A 22,906-nucleotide genomic window follows, 5' to 3' on the forward strand; every position below is an offset into this window, starting at 1 on the left:
GGCCATACGCACTACCCTCTGTAGTGCCTCGCGATCGGAGGCCGAGCAGTTGCCATACCAGGCGGTGATGCAAGCAGTCAGGATGGTCTCGATCGTGTAGCTGTATAACTTTTTGAGGATCTGAGGACCAATGCCAAATCTTTTCAGTCACCTGAGGGGGAATAGGCCATGGTAGTTAGTTGGTGATGTGGACACCAGGGAACTTGAACCTCTCAACCTGCTCCGCTACGGCCCCGTCGATGAGAATGGGGGCGTGCTCGGCCCTCCTTTTCTTGTAGTCCATGATCATCTCCTTTGTCTTGATCACGTTGAGGGAGAGGTTGTCATCCTGGCACCACACTGCCAGGTTTCTTGACTGTAGAGGGGGCTATAAAGCCATATAATCAAACCTCTCTCTACTTGAGGTCTAGACAAAAAAAAATGATGAGGCATCACCTTTTTTAGATGGAGGGGAATTTGATTTTAGTAATGCTTAGGCTGTCTAGCAGAGGACATAGCACAGACTGAGATATCTCATATGTCATGAACTTACCATACTGTTCACAGGAAAGAAATTCAATAAATAGTAGTGGTCAGTCCAACAGACAAATTAGACTTCTGCTTAAATTTTTTGAACGGGAACAAGTTTTGTTACTCAACAGCCTGTTGAAACCAAATTGTTTCATTATTCAAAATGTACTGTACGAAGCAAACATTGCATTTATTACCCAGTTAAGACTGAGTATCATTCACATAAAATAATAGACAGAAAAACATTACATCTCTCATTTGCTTGTTTTGGCTACTAGCAATATGCAAACAGTGTGTGTTTGTGTGTGTGTATGTGTTGGGTTGAATTTGTGCCTGCTTGGATGAATAGGTTACATGTGTAGTAGAGTTAAAATGGTTATTCCATCAAACTTCAAATTATTAGAATAGTACACAACGCACAACAGAACAACCAGGTTGAGGGTCAGTGGCCTATGATCGCCAGGAACTTTACTTTTGGTGTCTATTTTTAATTGTTGCGCTACTGGTGCTGCCTGTTGATGTTAGGTAGGCAGCTACAGTAGCTGGATGATGTTAACATCTTCGGTTTTGTTTCATTAAATGTATTTGATTTCATCTGGGTGCTTGTGTCACCTACTAACACCCTGGTACTACCCATAGCTCCCGTTCTCCTCAGTCCGAGAAAACACTGAGAGAGAAAGATATGTGTTGCAGATTACTCCTTTGTAGAAGTCCATAACGTGAAATAAATAAAACATCCCAAGGTTAATGCTTTAGATATTGTTATAAGGGAGTGTGAGACTATTGAAACATGTTTCAGAGTTTCAGAGTTTTATTGTTATTAATATAGTTTACAGAGTGCTAAAAGTGCTGCTGTTGCTAGCTAGCATGCCTTTCTGTGATGCAGACGGTTAGCTGAGCTGCTGACTGGTGCTAGTGTTGCATTATGGGAGATGTAGTTTGGTCCTCTACGGTTTGAATGGAATAAAGGCGATTTCACGTTGTAACTTGTTTATGTTGCAATGTTTTTGTACATGAGTTGTTGTATTTTGGTACTGTCAACACTGAAAGCACTAGCAATGTATTGGGGATGTGAGACAGGATATGTGTTTTACCTTTCTTCATGCTCCTGTGTTGAACAACTTGTCAGATGGTGCATTGGAGACATGTGTTCCTATCCCGACTTTTCACAATACTATTGCAGAACAACATAAAAGCCTAAAAGACAGCCGTGGTGTCGCTCTTCATTTCTTGGTTTTCCTGTTGTACATAAGAAACCCGCTACACATGGACATATGCAAAGACTGGTGGGCTGGTAGAGCTGAAAATTGAGAACTATTATGTACTACCGGTTATTAGGGAAACACTTATTGAAGAAATCATGATCCATAGATGTTGAGGTCATTTTTGGTGGATTTAAAATATTTTAAGTTGTCAAGTTATTTAGTAGGCAATAGTGCAGAAATTGACCCCAAAAAATGAATAAAAAAAGCAGACATCATCCGTTTTTTTACAACAACATTTTTGCATATCAAAAATATGATTTCCCTTGTGATGTTACCTACCACGAGGCTCTTTTATTTAAGCTTTATTTAACTAGGCAAGTCAGTTAAGAACAAAGTCTTATTTACAATGACTGTCACGCCCTGACCTTAGTTCCTTTTTTATGTCTCTATTTTGGTTTGGTCAGGGCGTGAGTTGAGGTGGGCATTCTATGTTTTTTTCCTATTTTTTCTTTTCTATGTGTTTGGCCTGGTATGGTTCCCAATCAGAGGCAGCTGTCTATCGTTGTCTCTGATTGAGAACCATCCTTAGGTAGCCTTTTTCCACCTGGTGTTTGTGGGTAGTTGTTTTGTGTTTGCACCTTTCAGGACTGTTTCGATTTTCGTTTCTTACATTCACTTTGTTATTTTGTATTTTCGTGTTCAGCTATAATAAATTAACATGGACACTTACCACGCTGCGTTTTGGTCCGATCTTTCCTGTTCCTCAGATGAAGAAGATTGGTACAATGACGGCCTACTGTACCCCGGCCGAACCCTAACGCAGACAATGCTGGGCCAATTGTGCGACGCCCTATGGGACTCCCAATCATGGCCGATTGTGACACAACCTGGAATCGAACCAGGGTCTGTAGGGACGCCTCTAGCACTAAGATGCAGTGCCTTAGACCGCTGCGGCACTCGGGAGCCCACCATAGCTCTACCATAACCTATACTTATTTCAACATATTGTTCCTTTGTATACATGCAGGAATATTGCTTTCAGTAATAACTCTTTCCTCAGAGAGTAGTCTTCAAGTGACCATCTCAGCAAAAAATATTAAAACAAAATGGCATACAATGAACGGCATATACATACAGCATAGATTAAAACCTGTCTTTACAAAAGACCATTAACTTTGAATCTATTGCAGTGGTTCTTAACATTGTTGGAGGTACTGAACCCCACCAGTTTCATATGCGAATTCACCGAACCCTTCTTAATTGGAAAAATAAAATGTGATTTTTTCAAATTCAAAACATAGGTATATATTTTACTGGTGCACAAAATGAACCGTGCATCAACATCAACACCGTGTGTTCAAAGAACAAAATCATCAAAACATGATTTTCACACAAAAACAAAAACATAATAATGAATATTTACTGCAAATCAGTGTGACTTCTGCTGTTGCCTTTCAGAGACCAGTTCAGAAATGCTTCACCTTGGCAAGTGCCACTCTCATGTCATTTTCGCAACAAAGTCTGTTCCATTTCTTCATTTTTATGTCCAGCATCCTCGAAAAGGATTGCTCGCAAAGATATGTTGTAACAAACGGTATGAAAATCTCCAGAGCTTTCTTAGCAATAACAGGGTACGTCACCATTTGTTGACACCAAAACGTTGAAAGAGTTGTTGTTCTGAAGAGTTGCTGTTGAACCTGGCTCTGCTGAATTTCAATGATTTCATCGAGGTATTCATCATTGACATCTGTTGTCTCAACACTAAACGTGAACGGCTGTCTCACCCATGCTGGATATGACTCTCTTGTAGGGAAGTATCCGTCGAGAGACTTTGCAAGCTCATCTAAGTGCGTGGCAATTGCTTGCTTCAGTTCCGCGGGTACAGAAATGTCTCCGATTCCAGATACATCTTCGATCTTACTTACACAGTCGTCCAGCAGGGGAAAGTTTGCGAAGTTATCGTTCTCTGTTCGTCGTTTCCATAACGGTAGCTTTTTTTGAAAAGTCTTCAGGTTTTCCTCGCTTCGATGATGTTGACTCCACCGCCCTGCATCTTTTGATTGAGATGATTGAGAGCTGCGAAGATATCAGCCATGTACGCTAAAATGAGAATGAACTCAGAATTTTTGAAGCAATCTGCATGACAATGTTGGTGCTCTTGCAAAAACAGGGCTAATTCCACACGCACGGCAAAAACACGATTCAGCACCTGTCCCCGGGATAACCACCGAACGTTAGAATGGTACAGAAGTACCTCGAATTTAGAGCCCATTTCTTTACACAGCTCACTGAAGATGTGGTGCCTCAGAGCACTAGTTCGCACATAGTTCACGCATTCCACTACAATTTTTAATACTTCTGCCAGTTTTGGAGGCAAGGTTTTTGTTGCCAACGCATGCCTGTGCAGAATACAATGCGTAACAATGATGTGTGGTGCATCAGCTTTCATTAGCACACCAAAACCAGACTTTCTTCCCAGCATGACTGGAGCTCCATCCGAACAAACTGCAGAAACCATATCCCACTAAAGATTGTTGTCTTTGAAGAAGTCATCCACAAGTTTCTTCACATCGGCTGCCTTAGTTGTTGTTGTAAGAGGCTTACAAAATAAAAAATCTTCCTTTATCACGTCTCCTTTCACATAGCGCACGAATACAGCAAGCTGGCTTAGATTGGAAACGTCTGTGGTCTCGTCGAGTTGAAGGCTGAATTTTGCCGGGCTTGAAATCAGATCTGCAACTACTTGAGCCAAGATGTCTTTGCTCATGTCCTCTACTCTGTCGCTGATGGTGTCATTTGAAAGAGGAATTTGGGATAACTTAACTTCAGCCTCTTTTCCCAGCATGATATTCGCCATCTTCAACACAGCTGGTTTAATGAGTGTTTCACCAATGGTGTGTGGTTTGCCCTGCTTTGCGATCAGGTAAGCAACTTCGTACGATGCTGTGAGGATCTGTTTGTTGATGGGTACAAAGCCGAGAACAGGCAGAGTAGCCTTTTCATCGAATCTGGCTCTCTTCACCTTGAATTCAGCGAGCGTTGTGTTCTTGTATTTTCCATCTCCATGCAGCTTAAGGAAGTGTTCTCTTAGTTTTGCCGGTGCTAGACTAGAATTGCTCAACTTGGCATTGCAAATCATGCAGTTAGGACGCTGACTCCCATCACGTTCCGTTATACATGTGAATCCATATTGTACATATTCGTCCGACCACTTTCTTTTTTTGCTCGACATAGTAAGTATGAAGGGATTAAAATATTAAGAAAGAAATCACAAGACGTACCATCACGACAGTCACAAGTCGACTACTGAGCGCACCAAATTCCCTGCAGCACAGATAGGCCAAGCGATGTAGCGTGATCGCCTGCAGCCAATGATGGCCAAGCGGGGCGTGTCATCGCGAATCATATGATTCTGATGTGTGCCTTGACCTCCGCCGAACCCCTGAGACTGACTCACCGAACCCCTGGGGTTCGATCGAACCCAGGTTAAGAACCACTGATCTATTGTTTAAAAAATATATATATATGGAAATATATACACATATTGTTAAAAAAATATCCCAATCATTTCAGTTGCAAAATAGTACATATCAATTGAAATAATTCAAATAATAGTAAAATTAATTTTACATTAAAAACATTTAAATAATAATCTTTAGCTCTTCCAGGTGTGTGGAGATGATGATAGATTTGATGTGAGAGTAACTTTGCATAGGGTACAGAAACTGCTCAGTGTTACCATGCTCAGTCCCACTGCTGGTCTTGGTGTTTCCATGGAGATCCATACTGGATCAACAGTGGGGCAATATCTTCAGCAGGTAATGGAGACAGTCATAGAGTATCTCTGGAGTACTTTGAGTAGTTGTTGTGGAAGAGCAGGGGCCTCCTGACTGAGAAGAAGGAGTCTGTGTTGGAGACCCTGTTGTGGAGTTGGCTCTCAAGTGCCGTGCGAAGCTTCTCCACCCTATCAGTATATTTTCTCTCGAGGATCATAACTTTACCCCTGTGGGAGCAGAGAAAGGAAACATGAGTTAAATAGCCCGACAATATATAGCTCCCATAAGCTTAATTGAAAGACATCCTCATCAGTTCAATATGGTCCATTTGATGTGGTCCCTCATGTTGGATGTGCTTTAAGGTCTTTGTATATTGCCTGCTTTGAAATGAGAATGACTCCGTGTGCTTTCAGTGTGCAATGTCTCTGATTTTAACCTCATTTTACTTTCCCTTTATATCAGCTCTCACTACGCTTTAATGTGATGCAGCTTCTCATAGTATTTTTGGCAATCACGAGACCCTCGTGACAATAGAAAGTGCACAAATTGCTTGAATTAATTAAATACAATGGCCCTGATCCAAATGAACAGGTGGGAGGTGCACTTAAAAATGCCCGCCTCCCCCCTCCCATTCGTAGCATGATGTGTTATGGATGGGAACTAACCAATGAGCATTGACTACAACTGATACGTGGTGGGAGCGTGGTGAGAACATGGAGTACATCCTCTGTCTGTGGACATTTCACATGTTCAGTGGAGATGTTAAGCATCAAGTGTCCATGGCAGAGAAAGACATTTTCACTCCAAATTCCGTTACTGTGAGCATTGCTAGAGTACTTAAATAAGATCCATTTCATTGCATCTTATAAACTATGAAATAAACATAATTGAATACAAATTGACATTGTAGTGCTATTACAATTGTAATAATGGTGGTATTGGTATTAGTAATTTGTATTGACTATTTGATTAGGTGGTAAGAGTATAATACAAAATGTTTTTTTATCTTGTATTTTCATATATTTAGTCAAAAAGTCATCCTAATATTTAAAAGACTTTGAAGTTTGACTATTTAAATGCCCTTTTCCTACATTCTCACGCTTTCTATTTCATCTCCCTGAGCAGGTCTCACGTGGCCCATTGGGTGATTATAGTGTCCCATCTGTCCAGATGGTGTGCCTGTGAAAGCCTTGTGAGAGCCTTGTTGACTGCACTGTGGCTGGGCAGGAGGGAGGAGGGAGTAGAAGGGCCTTGGTCACTTGAGATTTGTGTGACGAGGCACACTTCCTTTGTGTGTCCGCCCCAGTGTCATTAACACTGAAGTGTGGGAAACTCAGGACCATGGCAGCTCTCACGTTCCACTTGTGCTGGAAGGGAGCTTGTGACTGGGACGCAGCCAGCGGCAAGCAGGACGGGCAGATGTGTGTGTGTGTGTCTAAAGGTTGTGGTGCCTGCATTTCTATCAGTAGATGTGAAAGTGTGCTAAAAGAGTAACAGTCCATATCTACACGTGGAGCTTTCCAAAACTCAATTTTGGATATATTAAAACTTCTTATGGCTGCAATCCCGTTAACGGGATCGATATGACAACAGCCAGTGAAAGTGCAGGGCGCCAAATTCAAACAACAGAAATCTCATAATTAAAATTCCTCAAACATTTTTTTATTATTATTTTTTATTTCACCTTCATTTAACCAGGTAGGCTAGTTGAGAACAAGTTCTCATTTACAACTGCGACCTGGCCAAGATAAAGCATAGCAGTGTGAACAGACAACAACACAGAGTTACACATACATGTATCTTATACCATTTTTAAGGTAATCTTGTTGTTAATCCCACCAAAGTGTCCGATTTCAAATAGGCTTTTCAGCGAAAGCACCACAGCCGATTATGTTAGGTCACCGCAAAATCACAGACAAACACAATATTTTTTCCAGCCAAAGACAGGAGTTACAAAAAGCAGAAATAGAGATCAAATGAATCACTAACCTTTGATGATCGTCATCAGATGACACTCATAGGACTTCATGTTACACAATACATATATTTTTTGTTCGATAAAGTTAATATTTATATCCAAAAACCTCAGTTTACATTGGCGCCATGTTCAGAAATGCCTCCAAAATATCCGGAGAAATTGCAGAGAGCTACGTCAAATAACATAAATACTCATCATAAACTTTGATGATGTCACGTTCTGACCTTAGTTCTTTTTTATGTCTTTATTTTAGTTTGGTAAGGGTGTGAGTTGGGGTGGGCATTCTATGTTGTTTTTCTATGTTTTGTTCTGTGTGTTATATTTCTATGTGTTTGGCCTAGTATGGTTCTCAATCAGAGGCAGGTGTCAAATTTCAAAAAGCTTTACGGCAAAACACAATATTCAATAATCTGAAAACAGCGTACAGCCACGAAAGCAAGCCATACAGTTACCCGCCAAATTGTGCAGTCAACAAAACTCATAAAAAGCAGTATAAATCTTCACTTACCTTTGCTGATCTTCGTCAGAATGCACTCCCAGGACTCCCACTTCCACAAGAAATTTTCATTTTGTTCGGTAATGTCCATAATTTATGTCCAAATAGCTATTTTTGTTAGCGTGTTTGGTAAACAAATCCAACGTCAGGAAGAGCGTTCACTAAAAGCTGACGAAATGTCCAAAAGTTCCGTAACAGTCAGTAGAAACATGTCAAACAACGTATTGAATCAATCTTTAGAATGTTTTTAACATAAATCTTGAATAACGTTCCAACCGGAGAATTACATTGATTTCAGATGAGCGATGGAACAGAGCTCCCTCTCATGTGAATGCGCATGGTCAGGTCATGGCAGACCTGACTAATTCCCCTCTCATTCGGCCCCCCTTCACAGTAGAGGCATCGGACAAGGTTCTACAGACTGTTGACATCTAGTGTAAGCCAAAGGAAGTGCAAACTCATCCATATCTCGCTGTGAATTCAATAGGATCTTGGTTGAAAATCGACCAGCCTCAAGAGTTCCCACCCCCTGTTTGGATTTTTTCTCAGGTTTTTGCCTGCCATATGAGTTCTGTTATACTCACAGACATCATTCAAACAGTTTTAGAAACTTCAGAGTGTTTTCTATCCAATATGAATAATAATATGCATATATTAGCAACTGGGACTGAGGAGCAGGCAGTTTACTATGGCCACCTCTGTGCACCTTTCATCCAAGCTACTCAATACTGCCCCTGCAGCCATGTTATATGTTACATGTTAACGGGTTGAAGTGAAGACTTTTCATGGCAGTAACTGCAACAACTGTGCAATGTTTATAACTCACAGAAATCTACTACCTGACAAATATACAGACCACACCAAAGTCAAACTGGATTTTTTCACCTTTATTTCACCTTTATTTAACCAGGTAGGCCAGTTCAGAACAAGTTCTCATTTACAACTGCGACCTGGCCAAGATAAAGCAAAGCAGAGCGACACAAACAACAACACAGTTACACATGGAAGAAACAAACGTACAGCCAATAACACAATAGGAAAAAAAGTCTATATACAGTGTGTGCAAATGGCATGAGGAGGTAAGGCAGTAAATAGGCCATAGTAGCGAAATAATTACAATTTAGCAAATTAACACTTACTTACTTACTTACTTTATTGTCCCCATGGGGAAATTTTGTTGCAGTGTCATGTACCCATTTAAAGTGCCGTTAAATACAAAACAAGATTGACAATACAACTTTCAATAACAGTCACGCACAAATAAAAAAATAAAAATTAATAATAGTAAGAAATAAGAAATAAGAAATAAAACATTTAAAACATAAAAAAATGTTAAAAACATTTAAATACAAAAAAAATTACATTTTAAATTTTAAAAAAGAAGAAAAAAAGAAGAAAAGACTAACCTGCTGGCCTTACGGGGTCAATGAGAACATTTGCCCGAGCTATTTAAGAGGGATATCACAACCTGGCACAAATGATTGTCTCGTTCTATTTTTCCTGCTGAGGGGTGCCCTATGCCTGCGCCCAGAGGGGAGTAATTCAAAGTCCAGGTACAGGGGGTGACTTGGGTCTAAAATGATTTTGTGAGCATTACGGAGCGATAGATAAATGTTGCCCCATCATTACATCTTTACATGACATTACACCAAAGACCCAAGGATTTTGAATAGCTCATGGATATGAAGAGATCCTCATTAATATGAACAAGTTAGGCTATTGGAAACAACCTGTTCCATGAAGCTAGTGGATAACACAGTAGCTCCATGTGCTGTTAGACTCACACCCCTGCCCCAGATCTCTCAGTCTCACACCTACTGTATGTGTGCCCTGTGACGAAACACTTTGTGCTCACTTTATTCTGTGATCATGGCAGAAGATGAGCAAACTCCTTCCTCTGGGGTCACCACTTTCCCAGATCCATAACGACACCATGTCAGCCCCCCTCCCTCCCTGCCACGCCCTGACCTTAGAGATCCTTATTATTTTCTATGGTCAGGGTGTGACTCGGGTGGGAAAATCTATGTTTCTATTTCTTTGTGTTTTGGGCTGAGTATGGTTCCCAATCAGAGGCAGCTGTCTATCGTTGTCTCTGATTGGGGATCATATATAAGTTGTCATTTTCCTTTTGGGTTTTGTGGGATCTTGTTTTCTGTTTCGTGTCTGTACCTGACAGAACTGTGTGTTTTCGCTTTGTTATTTTGTTTGAGTGTTTTTGATCAAATAAATCATGAACACTTTCCACGCTGCGCTTTGGTCCAATCCTTTCGACGAGAGCCGTAACACTCCCCTCCATTTCCGTGCCTGTCCCTCCCAGCCTTCCTCTCCCTCCCCATCTATTCAATTCAATTCAAGGGGCTTTATTGGCATGGGAAACATATGTTAACATTGCCAAAGCAAGTGAAGTAGATAATATACAAAAGTGAAATAAACAATAAAAATGAACAGTAAACATTACACTCACAGAAGTTCCAAAAGAATAAAGACATTACAAATGTCATCCAGTGTTGTAATGATGTGCAAATGGTTAAAGTACAAAAGGGAAAATAAATAAACATAAATATGGGTGGTATTTACAATGGTGTTTGTTCTTCACTGGTTGCCCTTTTCTTGTGGCAACAGGTCACATATCTTGCTGCTGTGATTGGCACACTGTGGTATTTCACCTTCAGTAGATAAGGGAGTTTATCAAAATCGGGTTTGTTTTCGAATTCTTTGTGGATCTGTGTAATCTGAGGGAAATATGTCTCTCTTAAATGGTCATACATTTGACTGGAGGTTAGGAAGTGCAGCTCAGTTTCCACCTCATTTTATAGGCAGTGTGCACATAGCCTGTCTTCTCTTGAGAGCCAGGTTTGCCTACGGAGGCCTTTCTCAATAGCAAGGCTATGCTCACAGTGGTCAGGTATTCTGCCACCGTGTAAACTTTGTTTAGGACCAAATAGCATTATAGTTTGCTCTATGTTTTTGTTAATTCATTCCAATGTGTCAAGTAATGATCATTTAGTTTTCTCATGATTTTTTGGGGTCTAACAGTGTTGCTGTTCTGGGCTCTGTGGGGTCTGTTTGTGTTTGTGAACAGAGCCCCAGGACCAGCTTGCTTAGGGGACTCTTCTCTAGGTTCATCTCTCGGTTGGTGATGGCTTTGTTATGGAAGGTTTGGAAATCGCTTCCTTTTAGGTGCTTGTAGAATTTATCGTCTCTTTTCTCGATTTTGATATTTAGTGGGTGTCGGCCTAATTCTGCTCTGCATGCATTATTTGGTGTTTTACGTTGTACACGGAGGATATTTTTGCAGAATTCTGCATGCAGAGTCTCAATTTGGTGTTTGTCCCATTTTGTGAATTCTTGGTTGGTGACCTCACAATCATAAAGGGCAATGGGTTCTATAACTGATTCAAGCATTTTTAGCGAGATCCTAATTGGCATGTCAAATTTTATGTTCGTTTTGATGGCATAGAATGCCCTTCTTGCCTTGTCTCTCAGATCGTTCACAGCTTTGTGGAAGTTACCTGTGGAGCTGATGTTTTGGCCGAGGTATGTATAGTTTTTTGTGTGCTCTATCAACCTGCTCTCTAGAGGCACACTCTTTGTCCTCCCAACAATAAACACTTCATTGAGCATGTGGCAGCCTGGGATCTCGCAATGCCCCTCCCAGCCCTCCCATTGGCTCCAGGCTATGAGAAACTCCAACAAGCCCAAGACCCACACATTCATATGGAGATTTAGGAGTATAAATAGGAGGGAGAACCAGAGGGAAGACGGCACATATCCAATTGGCTCTTTACTGAGACTTCAGCTCAACAGAACTACTACTGCCACAGCCATGGCACCAACAATGACTAGACAGATTACCTACTCTGAGCAGCACCTCTCACTTACTAAGGTAAACAAATGCTTTGAATACATACATACAGTACAATTCAATCTTATTCTATTGCTGTTAATTATACATGGCAAGTTGACTAAACTGTTCCTTGTTTTCTCTTTGTGCAGGTAAAGAAGATGTGCAGGGATCGCATCAACACCAGCATCGAGCAGCTCAAGCCCCTCCTGGGTCCCGAGTTCCTCCTGCAGAAGCCTGACTTCAAGCAGGAGAAGGCTGACATCTTGGAGATGACCGTCTATTTCCTGAGCCGACAGCAGCAGGCAGGAAGTTCCTCCACCGTGGCAGCCAATGGGGGCTACTCTCACTGTGTGCAGGAGGCTGTCAGCTTCCTGTTGCAGTGTGAGGTGAAGACACAGTCCCACAGCAGGCTGCTGAGCCACTTCCAGAGCCTGCAGACATCCAGCCAACATAGCCAGGCTCCCAGGTCCTTCTCCCCGCTGGGCTCCCCAGTCCACCAGGCCACCACCAAGGGTGTGCTGAGACCCATCTCCCATCCACTCTGGAGGCCCTGGTAGAGCAACCAGGGCCTCCACTTCAGAATAATCTACTTCAGGCAACACTTCAGACCTTTTCATGTCAGACAAACGGAATTAGACAGGCCAGTCTATGTTTTGACAGGCATGGACAGTGGTGTTCGGAGTGAAGGAGGTCTACTTCTTCTGCATTTGGCAAGAGATGCTATGTCATAAGTCTTCATCCAGATGAAGAAAGGGCATGTTTCGCCAGTATTCCTTTGAAAGGAAGGATTCTATGAAATGATTCAGATTGGTCTGGAATGGAGACATACTATGTATTTGAAAATGTACACTGATTTAATAACAGTGTTTCTCTTATTTTATTTTATCGTTTGAGAACCTTAACTCTGACAGTACAGAGTTAAATTATTGTAATAACGTACTTGTATTGTATTTCTAACCCATATTGAGTTGCTACTGTTTGTATCTGTAACCACCTGTTTGTTAGAATTTGTCAAACTCTTTACAATGAATTGTCACTGAATGATAAAATGTATCAATTTGATGATGTAGCTATATTATCACACAAATGGATCCAATGGATCTACACTAAATGTAAATCATGTTAGGATTATGTCAAATCAATGTCATTGATAATACAGTATTCAATGTTCAAAGAATATGTTAAAAAGTTCATTGTAACTTCGAAGATACACCTTTCATAAAGAACTTTTGTGTATTCCACAAAAGGTTTTGTAAAGAAAAAAGCTTTTCCGTGAAAAGTTTCTTTGCCTTTATTGGTTTAAATGACACGCCATTTGGAGTGACATGCCATCAAGCGTTTGAAAATAAATGAAAAACTTAAGTTTCTCAAAATTGCATTTTTGGTTTTATCTTTTCTGTTGTGCGGAGTCATATATCTACACAAAGTTCTCCACCCACATCCATTCTGATTACAACAGTAGTATGGCTAACTTTTTCATCCACACAGTTAAAAAGAAGACCACTCTAGTTAGTATATAAAACATATTGGTTTTTTATTTATTTATTTTATTTCACCTTTATTTAACCAGGTAGGCAAATTGAGAACACGTTCTCATTTACAATTGCGACCTGGCCAAGATAAAGCAAAGCAGTTCGACACATACAACAACACATAGTTATACATGGAGTAAAACAAACATACAGTCAATAATACAGTGAAAATAAGTCTATATACAATATGAGCAAGTGAGGTGAGATAAGGGAGGTGAAGGCAAACAAAATATATATATAAATAAATAAAAATATATATAAAAAGGCCATGGTGGCGAAGTAAATACAATATAGCAAGTAAAAAAAATAACACTGGAATGGTTGGTTTGCAGTGGAAGAAGGTGCAAAGTAGAGATAGAAATAATGGGGTGCAAAGGAGCAAAATAAATAAATACAGTAGGTAAAGAGGTAGTTGTTTGGGCTAAATTATAGATGGGCTATGTACAGGTGCAGTAATCTATGAGCTGCTCTGACAGCTGGTGCTTAAAGCTAGTGAGGGAGATAAGTGTTTCCAGTTTCAGAGATTTTTGTAGTTCGTTCCAGTCATTGGCAGCAGAGAACTGGAAGGAGAGGCGGCCAAAGGAAGAATTGGTTTTGGGGGTGACCAGAGAGATATACCTGCTGGAGCGCGTGCTACGGGTGGGCGTTGTTATGGTGACCAGCGAGCTGAGATAAGGGGGGACTTTACCTAGCAGGGTCTTGTAGATGACCTGGAGCCAGTGGGTTTGGCGACGAGTGTGAAGCGAGGGCCAGCCAACGAGAGCGTACAGGTCGCAGTGGTGGGTAGTATATGGGGCTTTGGTGACAAAACGGTTGATTGACTATATTCACAAACCTACATTTAGATTGTGAGGAGCACCTATCCTGAAGGTATAGAGATGTCAGTTCAATATTGGTTCCTGATTGATAAACCAAAACCTTGAAACCTATTGTTGATTTGTGGTTGGACAAAACCTATGTACAGTACCAGTCAAAAGTTTGGACACACCTACTCTTTCAAGGGTTTTTCTTTATTGATACTATTTTCTACATTGTAGAATAATAGTGAAGACATCAAAACTATTAAATAACACATATGGAATCATGTAGTAACCAAAAAAGTGTTAAACAACTCAAAATATATAAATATTTGAGATTCTTCAATGTCGTAGCCACCATTTGCCTTGATGACAGCTTTTCACACTCTTGGCATTCTCTCAACCAGCATCATGAGGTAGTTACCTGGAATGCATTTCAATTAACAGTTGTACTTTGTTAAAAGTTAATTTGTGGAATTTCTTTCCTTCTTAATGTGTTTGAGCCAATCAGTTGTGTTGTGTTGTTGGTCAATTTCTTCAACAGATGATCAGGTCTATATAATTATCAAACTTATCTATTTTGATAGTAGAAAGGAAACACAGACACTTTGTTAAGTATTAAAATTCTCCTTTAGTAAAACAATTGCACGGTGGCTGGGAAAAACTCCCTAGAAAGGCCAGAACCTAGGAAGAAACCTAGAGAGGAACCAGGCTATGAGGGGTGGCCAGTCCTCTTCTGGCTGCGCCGGGTGGAAATTATAACAGAACATGGCCAAGATGTTCAAATGTTCATAGATGACCAGCAGGGTCAAATAATAATAATCACAGTGGTTGTAGAGGGTGCAACAGGTCAGCACCTCAGGAGTAAATGTCAGTTGGCTTTTCATAGCCGATCATTCAGAGTATCTCTACCGCTCCTGCTGTCTCTAGAGAGTTGAAAACAGCAGGTCTGGGACAGGTAGCACGTCCGGTGAACAGGTCAGGGTTCCATAGCCGCAGGCAGAACAGTTGAAACTGGAGCAGCAGCACAACCAGGTGGACTGGGAACAGGAAGGAGTCATCAGGCCAGGTAGTCCCGTGTCACGATCGTCTTGCGAAGAGAGTGAGGACCAAAATGCACCGTGTGGAAAGTACATCTTCTTTATTAAAGAAAGAAGACGAAAACGGCACGAACACTATACAACTAAACAAAAACAACAAAACAGACGACGGTGAAGCTAATCAAACATAAGTGCTGACACTAAACACTTAGACATAGACAATTACCCACAAATGCATGATGCCCATGGCTGCCTTAAATATGGCTCCCAATCAGAGACAAATGAAAGACATCTGTCTCTGATTGAGAACCACTCAGGGAACCATAGACATACCTAGACACATTCACTCAACCATAGACATACCTAGAAACATTCACTCAACACAAACTCATACACTACACCCAACACCCCCTTTACCATATAACCACCCAAAATGACAAAACACAAACATTCCCCATGTCACACCCTGACCTAACTAAAATAATAAAGAAAACAAAGAATACTAAGGCCAGGGCGTGACATCCCGAGGCATGGTCTTAGGGCTCAGGTCCTCCGAGAGAGACAGAGAAAGAAAGAAAGAAAGAAAGAAAGAAAGAAAGAAAGAAAGAAAGAGAGAGAGAGAATTAGAGAGACCATCCTTAAATTCACACAGGACACCGGATAAGACAGGAGAAATACTCCAGATATAACAGACTGACCCTAGCCCCCCGACACAAACTATTGCAGCATAAATACTGGAGGCTGAGACAGGAGGGGTCAGGAGACACTGTGGCCCCGTCCGGCGATACCCCTGGACAGGGCCAAACAGGCAGGATACCACTAGAGGGATATATCTTCAACCACCAACTTACCATCCTAAGACAAGGCAGAGTATAGCCCACGAAGATCTCCCCCACGCAAACCCGGACAGGAAGATCACGTCAGTGACTCAACCCACTCAAGTGACGCACCCCTCCTAGGGACGGCATGGAAGAGCACCAGTAAGCCAGTAACTCAGCCCCTGAAATAGGGTTTGAGGCAGAGAATCCCAGTGGAAGAGGGGAACCGGCCAAGCAGAGACAACAAGGGTGGTTCGTTGCTCCAGTGCCTTTCCATTCACCTTCAGACTCCTGGGCCAGACTACACTAAATCATAGGACCTACTGAAGAGATGAGTCTTCAATAAGACTTAAAGGTTGAGACCGTGTCTGCGTCTCTCACATGGATAGGCAGACCATTCCATAAAATTTGAGCTCTATAGGAGACAGCCCTGCCTCCAGCTGTTTGCTTAGAAATTCTTGGGACAGTAAGGAGGTCTGCGTCTTGTGACCGTAGCGTACATGTAGGTATGTACTGCAGGACCAAATCGAAAAGATAGGTAGGGGCAAGCCCATGTAATGCTTTTTAGGTTAGCAGTAAAACTTTGAAATCAGCCCTTGCCTTAATGTCTGACTCTGGCGTTCCGCCAGCGGAACTCCTCCCACATTCCATTGAAAAGGCAGAGCGCGAAATTCAAAATATATTTTTTTGAAATATTTAACTTTCACACATTAACAAGTCCAATACAGCAAATGAAAGGTACACATCTTGTGAATCCAGCCAACATGTCCGATTTTTAAAATGTTTTACAGCGAAAACAGCACGTATATTTATGTTAGCTCACCACCAAATACAAAGAAGGACAGACATTTTTCACAGCACAGGTAGCATGCACAAAGCCAACCTAACTTACCAAGAACCAACCAAACTAACCAAGAAACAACTTCATCAGATGACAGTCTTATAACATGTTATACAATAAATCTATGTTTTGTTCGAAAAATGTGCATATTTGAGGTATAAATCAGTTTTACATTGCAACTACCATCACAGCTACCGTCAAAAATAGCACCGAAGCAGCCAGAGTAATTATAGAGACCAACGTGGAATACCTAAATACTCATCATAAAACATTTCTGAAAAATGCATCGTGTACAGCAAATGAAAGACAAGCATCTTGTGAATCCAGCCAATATTTCAGATTTTTTAAGTGTTTTACAGCGAAAACACAATATAGCATTATATTAGCTTACTACAATAGCCTACCACACTACCGCATTCATTCATCAAGGCACGTTAGCGATAGCAATAGGCACGTTAGCGTTAGCGAATAAACCAGCAAAATCTATTAATTTTCACTAACCTTCATAAACCTTCCTCAGATGACAGTCCTATAACATCAGGTTATAAATACAGTTATGTTTTGTTCGAAAATGTGCATATTTAGAGCTGAATACAGTGGTTATCCATTATGCTAACGTAGCTTCCTTTTCCCAGAATGTGCGGATATTTCTATTAGACTCTCACCTATTCTGACCAAATAGCTATTCATAAACATTACAAACAAATACATGTTGTATAGGAAATGATAGATCCATTAGTTCTTAATGCAATCGCAGTGTTAGAATTCTAAAAATATCTTAATTTGCGACATAAGGCTTATGTTATAGCGAGAGACTGGCCAAAACCTGGGCGCAAAACTACTAGTATACAGTTCGACAGATATATGAAATAGCATCATAAAATGTTTCTTACTTTTGGTGATCTTCCATCAGAATGTTGGAGAAGGGGTCCTTTGTCCAGAACAGTCGTTGTTTGGATTTAGAACATCGTTTTCCCCTCTTGAATTAGCAAGCACACTGGCCAAGTGGCGCGAAGCTCTCCTTTCTGAACAAAGGCACACAACGCAACACGCCTAACGTCCCGAATAAATTTCAAAAATCTAATAAAACTATATTGAAAAAACATACTTTACGATGATATTGTGACACGTATCAAATAAAATCAAAGCCGGAGATAGTAGTCGCCTATAACGACGTCTTTTCAGAAGGCAATTCCAGGTCCACCTGCGCGCTTTCAAGAAAACAGGAAATGGATGAATCGTCGTGCCAAGAGGATATATTCCACCTCAGACCAAGATAAACACTTCATTTCTTCTCTCACTTCCTCTTGACATCTAGGGGAAGGTGTATGACGTGCATGTATACTCATACGTGTCATGCCCATTTATAGGCAGGCCCTTGAACAGAGCATAATTTTCAGACTTTCCACTTCCTGGTCAGAAAGTGTGCTGCCAAATGAGTTCTGTTTTACTCACAGACAAAATTCAAACGGTTTTAGAAACTAGAGAGTGTTTTCTATCCAATAGTAATAATAATATGCATATTGTACAAGCAAGAATTGAGTACGAGGCCGTTTAAATTGGGCACGTTTTTCCCCCAAAGTGACAACAGCGCCCTCTGTCCTCATCAGGAAGCCAGTGTAGAGAGGCTAGCACTGGAGTAATATGATCAAATTTCTTGGTTCTAGTCAAGATTCTAGCAGCCGTGTTTATTTAGTGCTTTATCCGGGTAGCCGGAAAGTAGAGCATTGCAGTAGTCTAACCTAGACGTGACAAAAGCATGGATACATTTTTCTGCATCATTTTTGGACAAAGTTTCTGATTTTTGCAATGTTACATAGACGGAAAAAAGCTGTCTTGTAACGCAAAGGTCCTTCACAGTTTTTTTAGACAACTGTACAACCATCAAGATTAATTGTCAGATTCAACAGAAGATCTCTTTGTTTCTTGGGACCTAGAACTAGCATCTCTATTTTGTCCGAATTTAAAAGTAGAACATTTGCCGCCATCTACTTCCTTATGTCTGAAACACAGGCTTCCAGGGAGGGCAATTTTGGGGCTTCACCATGTTTCATCAAAATGTACAGCTGTGTGTCATCCACATAGCTGTGAAAGTTAACATTATGTTTCCAAATTACATCACCAAGAGGTAAAATACATAGTGAAAAGAATAGTGGTCCTTAAACGGAGCCTTGAGGAACACCGAAACAGTTGATTTGTCAGAGGACAAGCCATCCACAGAGACAAACTGATATCTTTCCGACAGATAAGATGTAAACCAGGCCAGAACTTGTCCGTGTAGACCAATTTGGGTTTCCAATCTCTCCAAAAGAATGTGGTGAACGATGGTATCAAAAGCAGCACTCAGCTCTAGGAGCACGAGAACAGATGCAGAGCCTCGGTCTGACGCCATTAAAAGGTAATTTACCACCTTCACAAGTGCAGTCTCAGTGCTATGATGGGGTCTAAAACCAGACTGAAGAGTTTCCTATGCATTGTTTGTCTTCAGGAAGGCAGTGAGTTGCTGTGCAACAGCTTTTTCAAAAATGTTAGAGGGGAATGGGAGATTTGAATATAGGCCAATAGTTTTTATATTTTCTGGGTCAAGATTTGGCTTTTTCAAGAGAGGCTTTATTACTGCCACTTTTAGTGAGTTTGGTACATATCCGGTGGATAGAGAGCTGTTTATTATGTTCAACATAGGAGGGCCAAGCACAGGAAGCAGCTCTTTCAGCAGTTTAGTTGGAATAGGGTCCATTATGCAGCTTGAAGGTTTAGAGGCCATGATTATTTTCATCAATGTGTAAACATATATAGCACTAACAAACTTGAGTGTCTCCCTTGATCCTAGGTCCTGGCAGAGTTGTGCAGACTCAGGACAACTGAGCTTTGGAGGAATACGCCGATTTAAAGAGGAGTCCCTAATTTGCTTTCCATTGATCATGAGTTTCACGGCAAAGAAGTTCATGAATTTACCACTGCTGAAGTGAAAGCCATCCTCTCTTGGGGAATGCTGCTTTTTAGTTAGCTTTGTAACAGTATCAAAAATACATTTTGGATTGTTCTTATTTTCCTCAATTAAGTTGAAAAAATAGGATGATCGAGCAGCAGTGAGGGCTCTTCAATACTGCACGGTACTGTCTTTCCAAGAGAGTCGGAAGACTTCCAGTTTGGTGTAGCGCCATTTCCGTTCCAATTTTCTAGAAGCTTGCTTCAGAGCTCTGGTATTTTCTGTATACCAGGGAGCTAGTTTCTTATGACAAATGTTTTTTGTTTTTAGGGGTGTGACTGCATCTAGGGTATTACGCAAAGTTACTTTTTTGTATTCTGACATCCTTGGGTAGGTGGAGGGAGTCTGGAAAGACATCTAGGAATCTTTTGGTTGTCCGAGAATTTATAGCATGGCTTTTGATGATCCTTGGTTGGGGTGTGAGCAGATTATTTATTGTGATTGCAAACGTAATAAAATGGTGGTCCGATAGTCCAGGATTATGAGGAAAAACATTAAGATCCACAACATTTATTCCACGGGACAAAACTAGGTCCAGAGTATGAATGTGGCAGTGAGTAAGTCCGGAGACATGTGGGACAAAACCCACTGAGTCGATGATGGCTCCGAAAGCCTTTTGGAGTGGGTCCGTGGACTTTTCCATGTGAATATTAAAGTCACCAAAAATTTGAATATTATCTGCCAAGGTCTGATAGGAGTTCAGGAATCTCAGTGAGGAACGCTGTATATAGGCCAGGAGGCCTGTAAACAGTAGCTATAAAAAGTGCTTGAGTAGATGGTCACTAGTGTAACCAGGAGTTGAGGCCTCATTTAGTACAGTAAATTCATCAGGCTTAAGGCATGTTTCAGACAGGCCAATCACATCAAGATTATGATCAGTGATTAGTTCATTGACTATGACTGCCTTTGGAAGTGAGGGATCAACATTAAGTAGCCCTATTTTGAGATGTGAGATATCAGAATCTCTTTAAAAATGACAGGAATGGAGAGGTCTTTATTCCAATGAGATTGCTAAAGCGAACACTGCCATGTTTAGTTTTGCCCAACCTAGATCGAAGCACAGACACGGTCTCAATAGGGATAGCTGAGCTGACTACACTGACTGTGCTAGTGGCAGACTCCACTAAGCTGGCAGGCTGGCTAACAGCTCTCATTGTGGAATTAGAGCCCTGTCTATGTTCGTAGATAAGATGAGAGCACCCCTTCAGCTAGGATGGAGTCCGTCACTCCTCAGCATGCCAGGCTTGGTCCTGTTTGTGGGTGAGTCCCAGAAAGAGGGCCAATTATCTACAAAAACTGTTTTCAACCAGCGATTGAGTTGTGAGACTCTGCTGTAGAGCTCATCACTCCTGCTAACTGGGAGGGGGCCAGAGACAATTACTCAATGCCGACACATCTTTCTAGCTGATTTACATGCTGAAGCTATGTTGCGCTTGGTGATCTCTGACTGTTTCATCCTAACATCGTTGGTGCCGACTTGGATAACAATATCCCTATACTCTCTACACTCGCCAGTTTTAGCTTTAGCCAGCACCATCTTCAGATTAGCCTTAACGTCGGTAGCCCTGCCCCCTGGTAAACAGTGTGGGTCATAACATAGGGTCATAACAAAGTGAACAAGTCTAAGCATCTTCTGACAGGTGGCTGTTTTCATCAGGCCTACTGCAGCCTTGTGTTCTTAGACAACCAGTCGTATTCTCAGAACCTCAGACAGTCACGGTGGGGCCCAGACAGGAGGAGTATGAGCGTAGGCGGTTTCCTGCCTTCTAATAGTGTCTGAAGGGCACAACACTCATCATAAAACAATTTATTAACCCCTTCAGTGACAAGGTAGGGGTGGTATACAGAAGATAGCCCTATTTGGTAAAAGACCAAGTCCATATTATGGCAAGAACAGCTCAAATAAGCAAAGAGAAACGACAGTCCATCATTACTTTAAGATATGAAGGTCAGTCATTCCGGAAAATGTCAAAAACTTTGAAAGTTTCTTCAAGTGCTGTTGGAATAACCATCAAGTGCTATGATGAAACTAGCTCTCATGAGGACCGCCACTGGAAAGGAAGACCCAGAGTTACCTCTGCTGCAGAGGATAAGTTCATTAGCCTCAGAAATTGCAGCCCAAATAAATGCTTTTCAAGTAACAGACACATCTCAACATCAACTGTTCAGAGGAGACTGTGTGAATCCGGTCAAATTGCTGCAAAGAAACCACTACTAAAGGACACCAAGAAGAAGAAGAGACTTGCTTGGGCCAAGAAATACGTATCCTTTTTATTGTGACAAAAAGTTTGAAACAAGTTTCTCAGGGTTAGTCCTGCAGATGGTCTGGCGGTGACTACGGAGCCCTCCCTCCCTCCAACCAGAGATCAAACACCGTGGCTAATGTGATGTGTAACAAGACACACTTCTATTGTCCCCTTATTGAGGCCGGTGAATGGACTGAGAGTGTGGGAAACAGGAGCTAGCACACTCCCAAAGGCACAGGGCTGATGGGAACCAGCCTTACTCCACCACAGGCCTGGCAGTCCAGAGTGTATGGCAGGAATTCAGACTGACTGTTGTCTATCTTTGGGTGGGTCACTGTTCACACACACTAAAAGACCCCAGACAAAGGCTAGCCAAAACCTTCCTTCCCCACACTGTCAATGTTGTCAATGCACAGCTAGCCAAATCCTTCCCTTCCCCACACTGTCAATGTGATCAATGCACAGCTAGCCAAAAGGGAATGTCTAGCTAACAGTTAAAAAATATTATTGTATAGATGTAGTTGACAAATTCCCCTTTATGAGTAGTTTTAACTCCATTGAAATGTTCAACATTCATCAGGCCAAAGTGGAGGAAGAAGACAGGGCGCTCTTGTAGCTCTTTGTCGATGTGCAAGGCCCCATTAACTTGATTTTTTCCCCAGATGGTCTGTGACATAGGGTTTCTGTTTGTTCTGCAACAAAGGATCAATTAACATTCCCAATGGGGCATTGAGGGAGCGGCCTGGCTTTTGTAGCTCATCTACCCCAGTGCTAGGGACTGGTGGGAAACTAGGGAGAGTACTCTCCTCACAGAACCCACAGGCCAGACAT

At 41.4% G+C, this 22,906-nt stretch overlaps 1 protein-coding gene across 1 annotated transcript; it reads left to right on the forward strand.

Annotated features, from left to right (window-relative positions):
• The first annotated feature begins 11,710 nt into the window (after positions 1–11,710).
• LOC129829383 (transcription factor HES-5-like) lies at positions 11,711–13,188 on the forward strand. Its single transcript, XM_055891048.1, has 2 exons — positions 11,711–11,851; positions 11,962–13,188. Exons 1-2 carry the CDS (start codon positions 11,792–11,794, stop codon positions 12,367–12,369), a joined length of 468 nt encoding a protein of 155 aa, XP_055747023.1. The 5' UTR covers positions 11,711–11,791; the 3' UTR covers positions 12,370–13,188.
• Positions 13,189–22,906: the final 9,718 nt, after the last annotated feature.

Source organism: Salvelinus fontinalis, chromosome 31, assembly GCF_029448725.1.
Source record: "Salvelinus fontinalis isolate EN_2023a chromosome 31, ASM2944872v1, whole genome shotgun sequence".
NCBI classification, from domain to species: Eukaryota; Metazoa; Chordata; class Actinopteri; order Salmoniformes; family Salmonidae; genus Salvelinus; species Salvelinus fontinalis.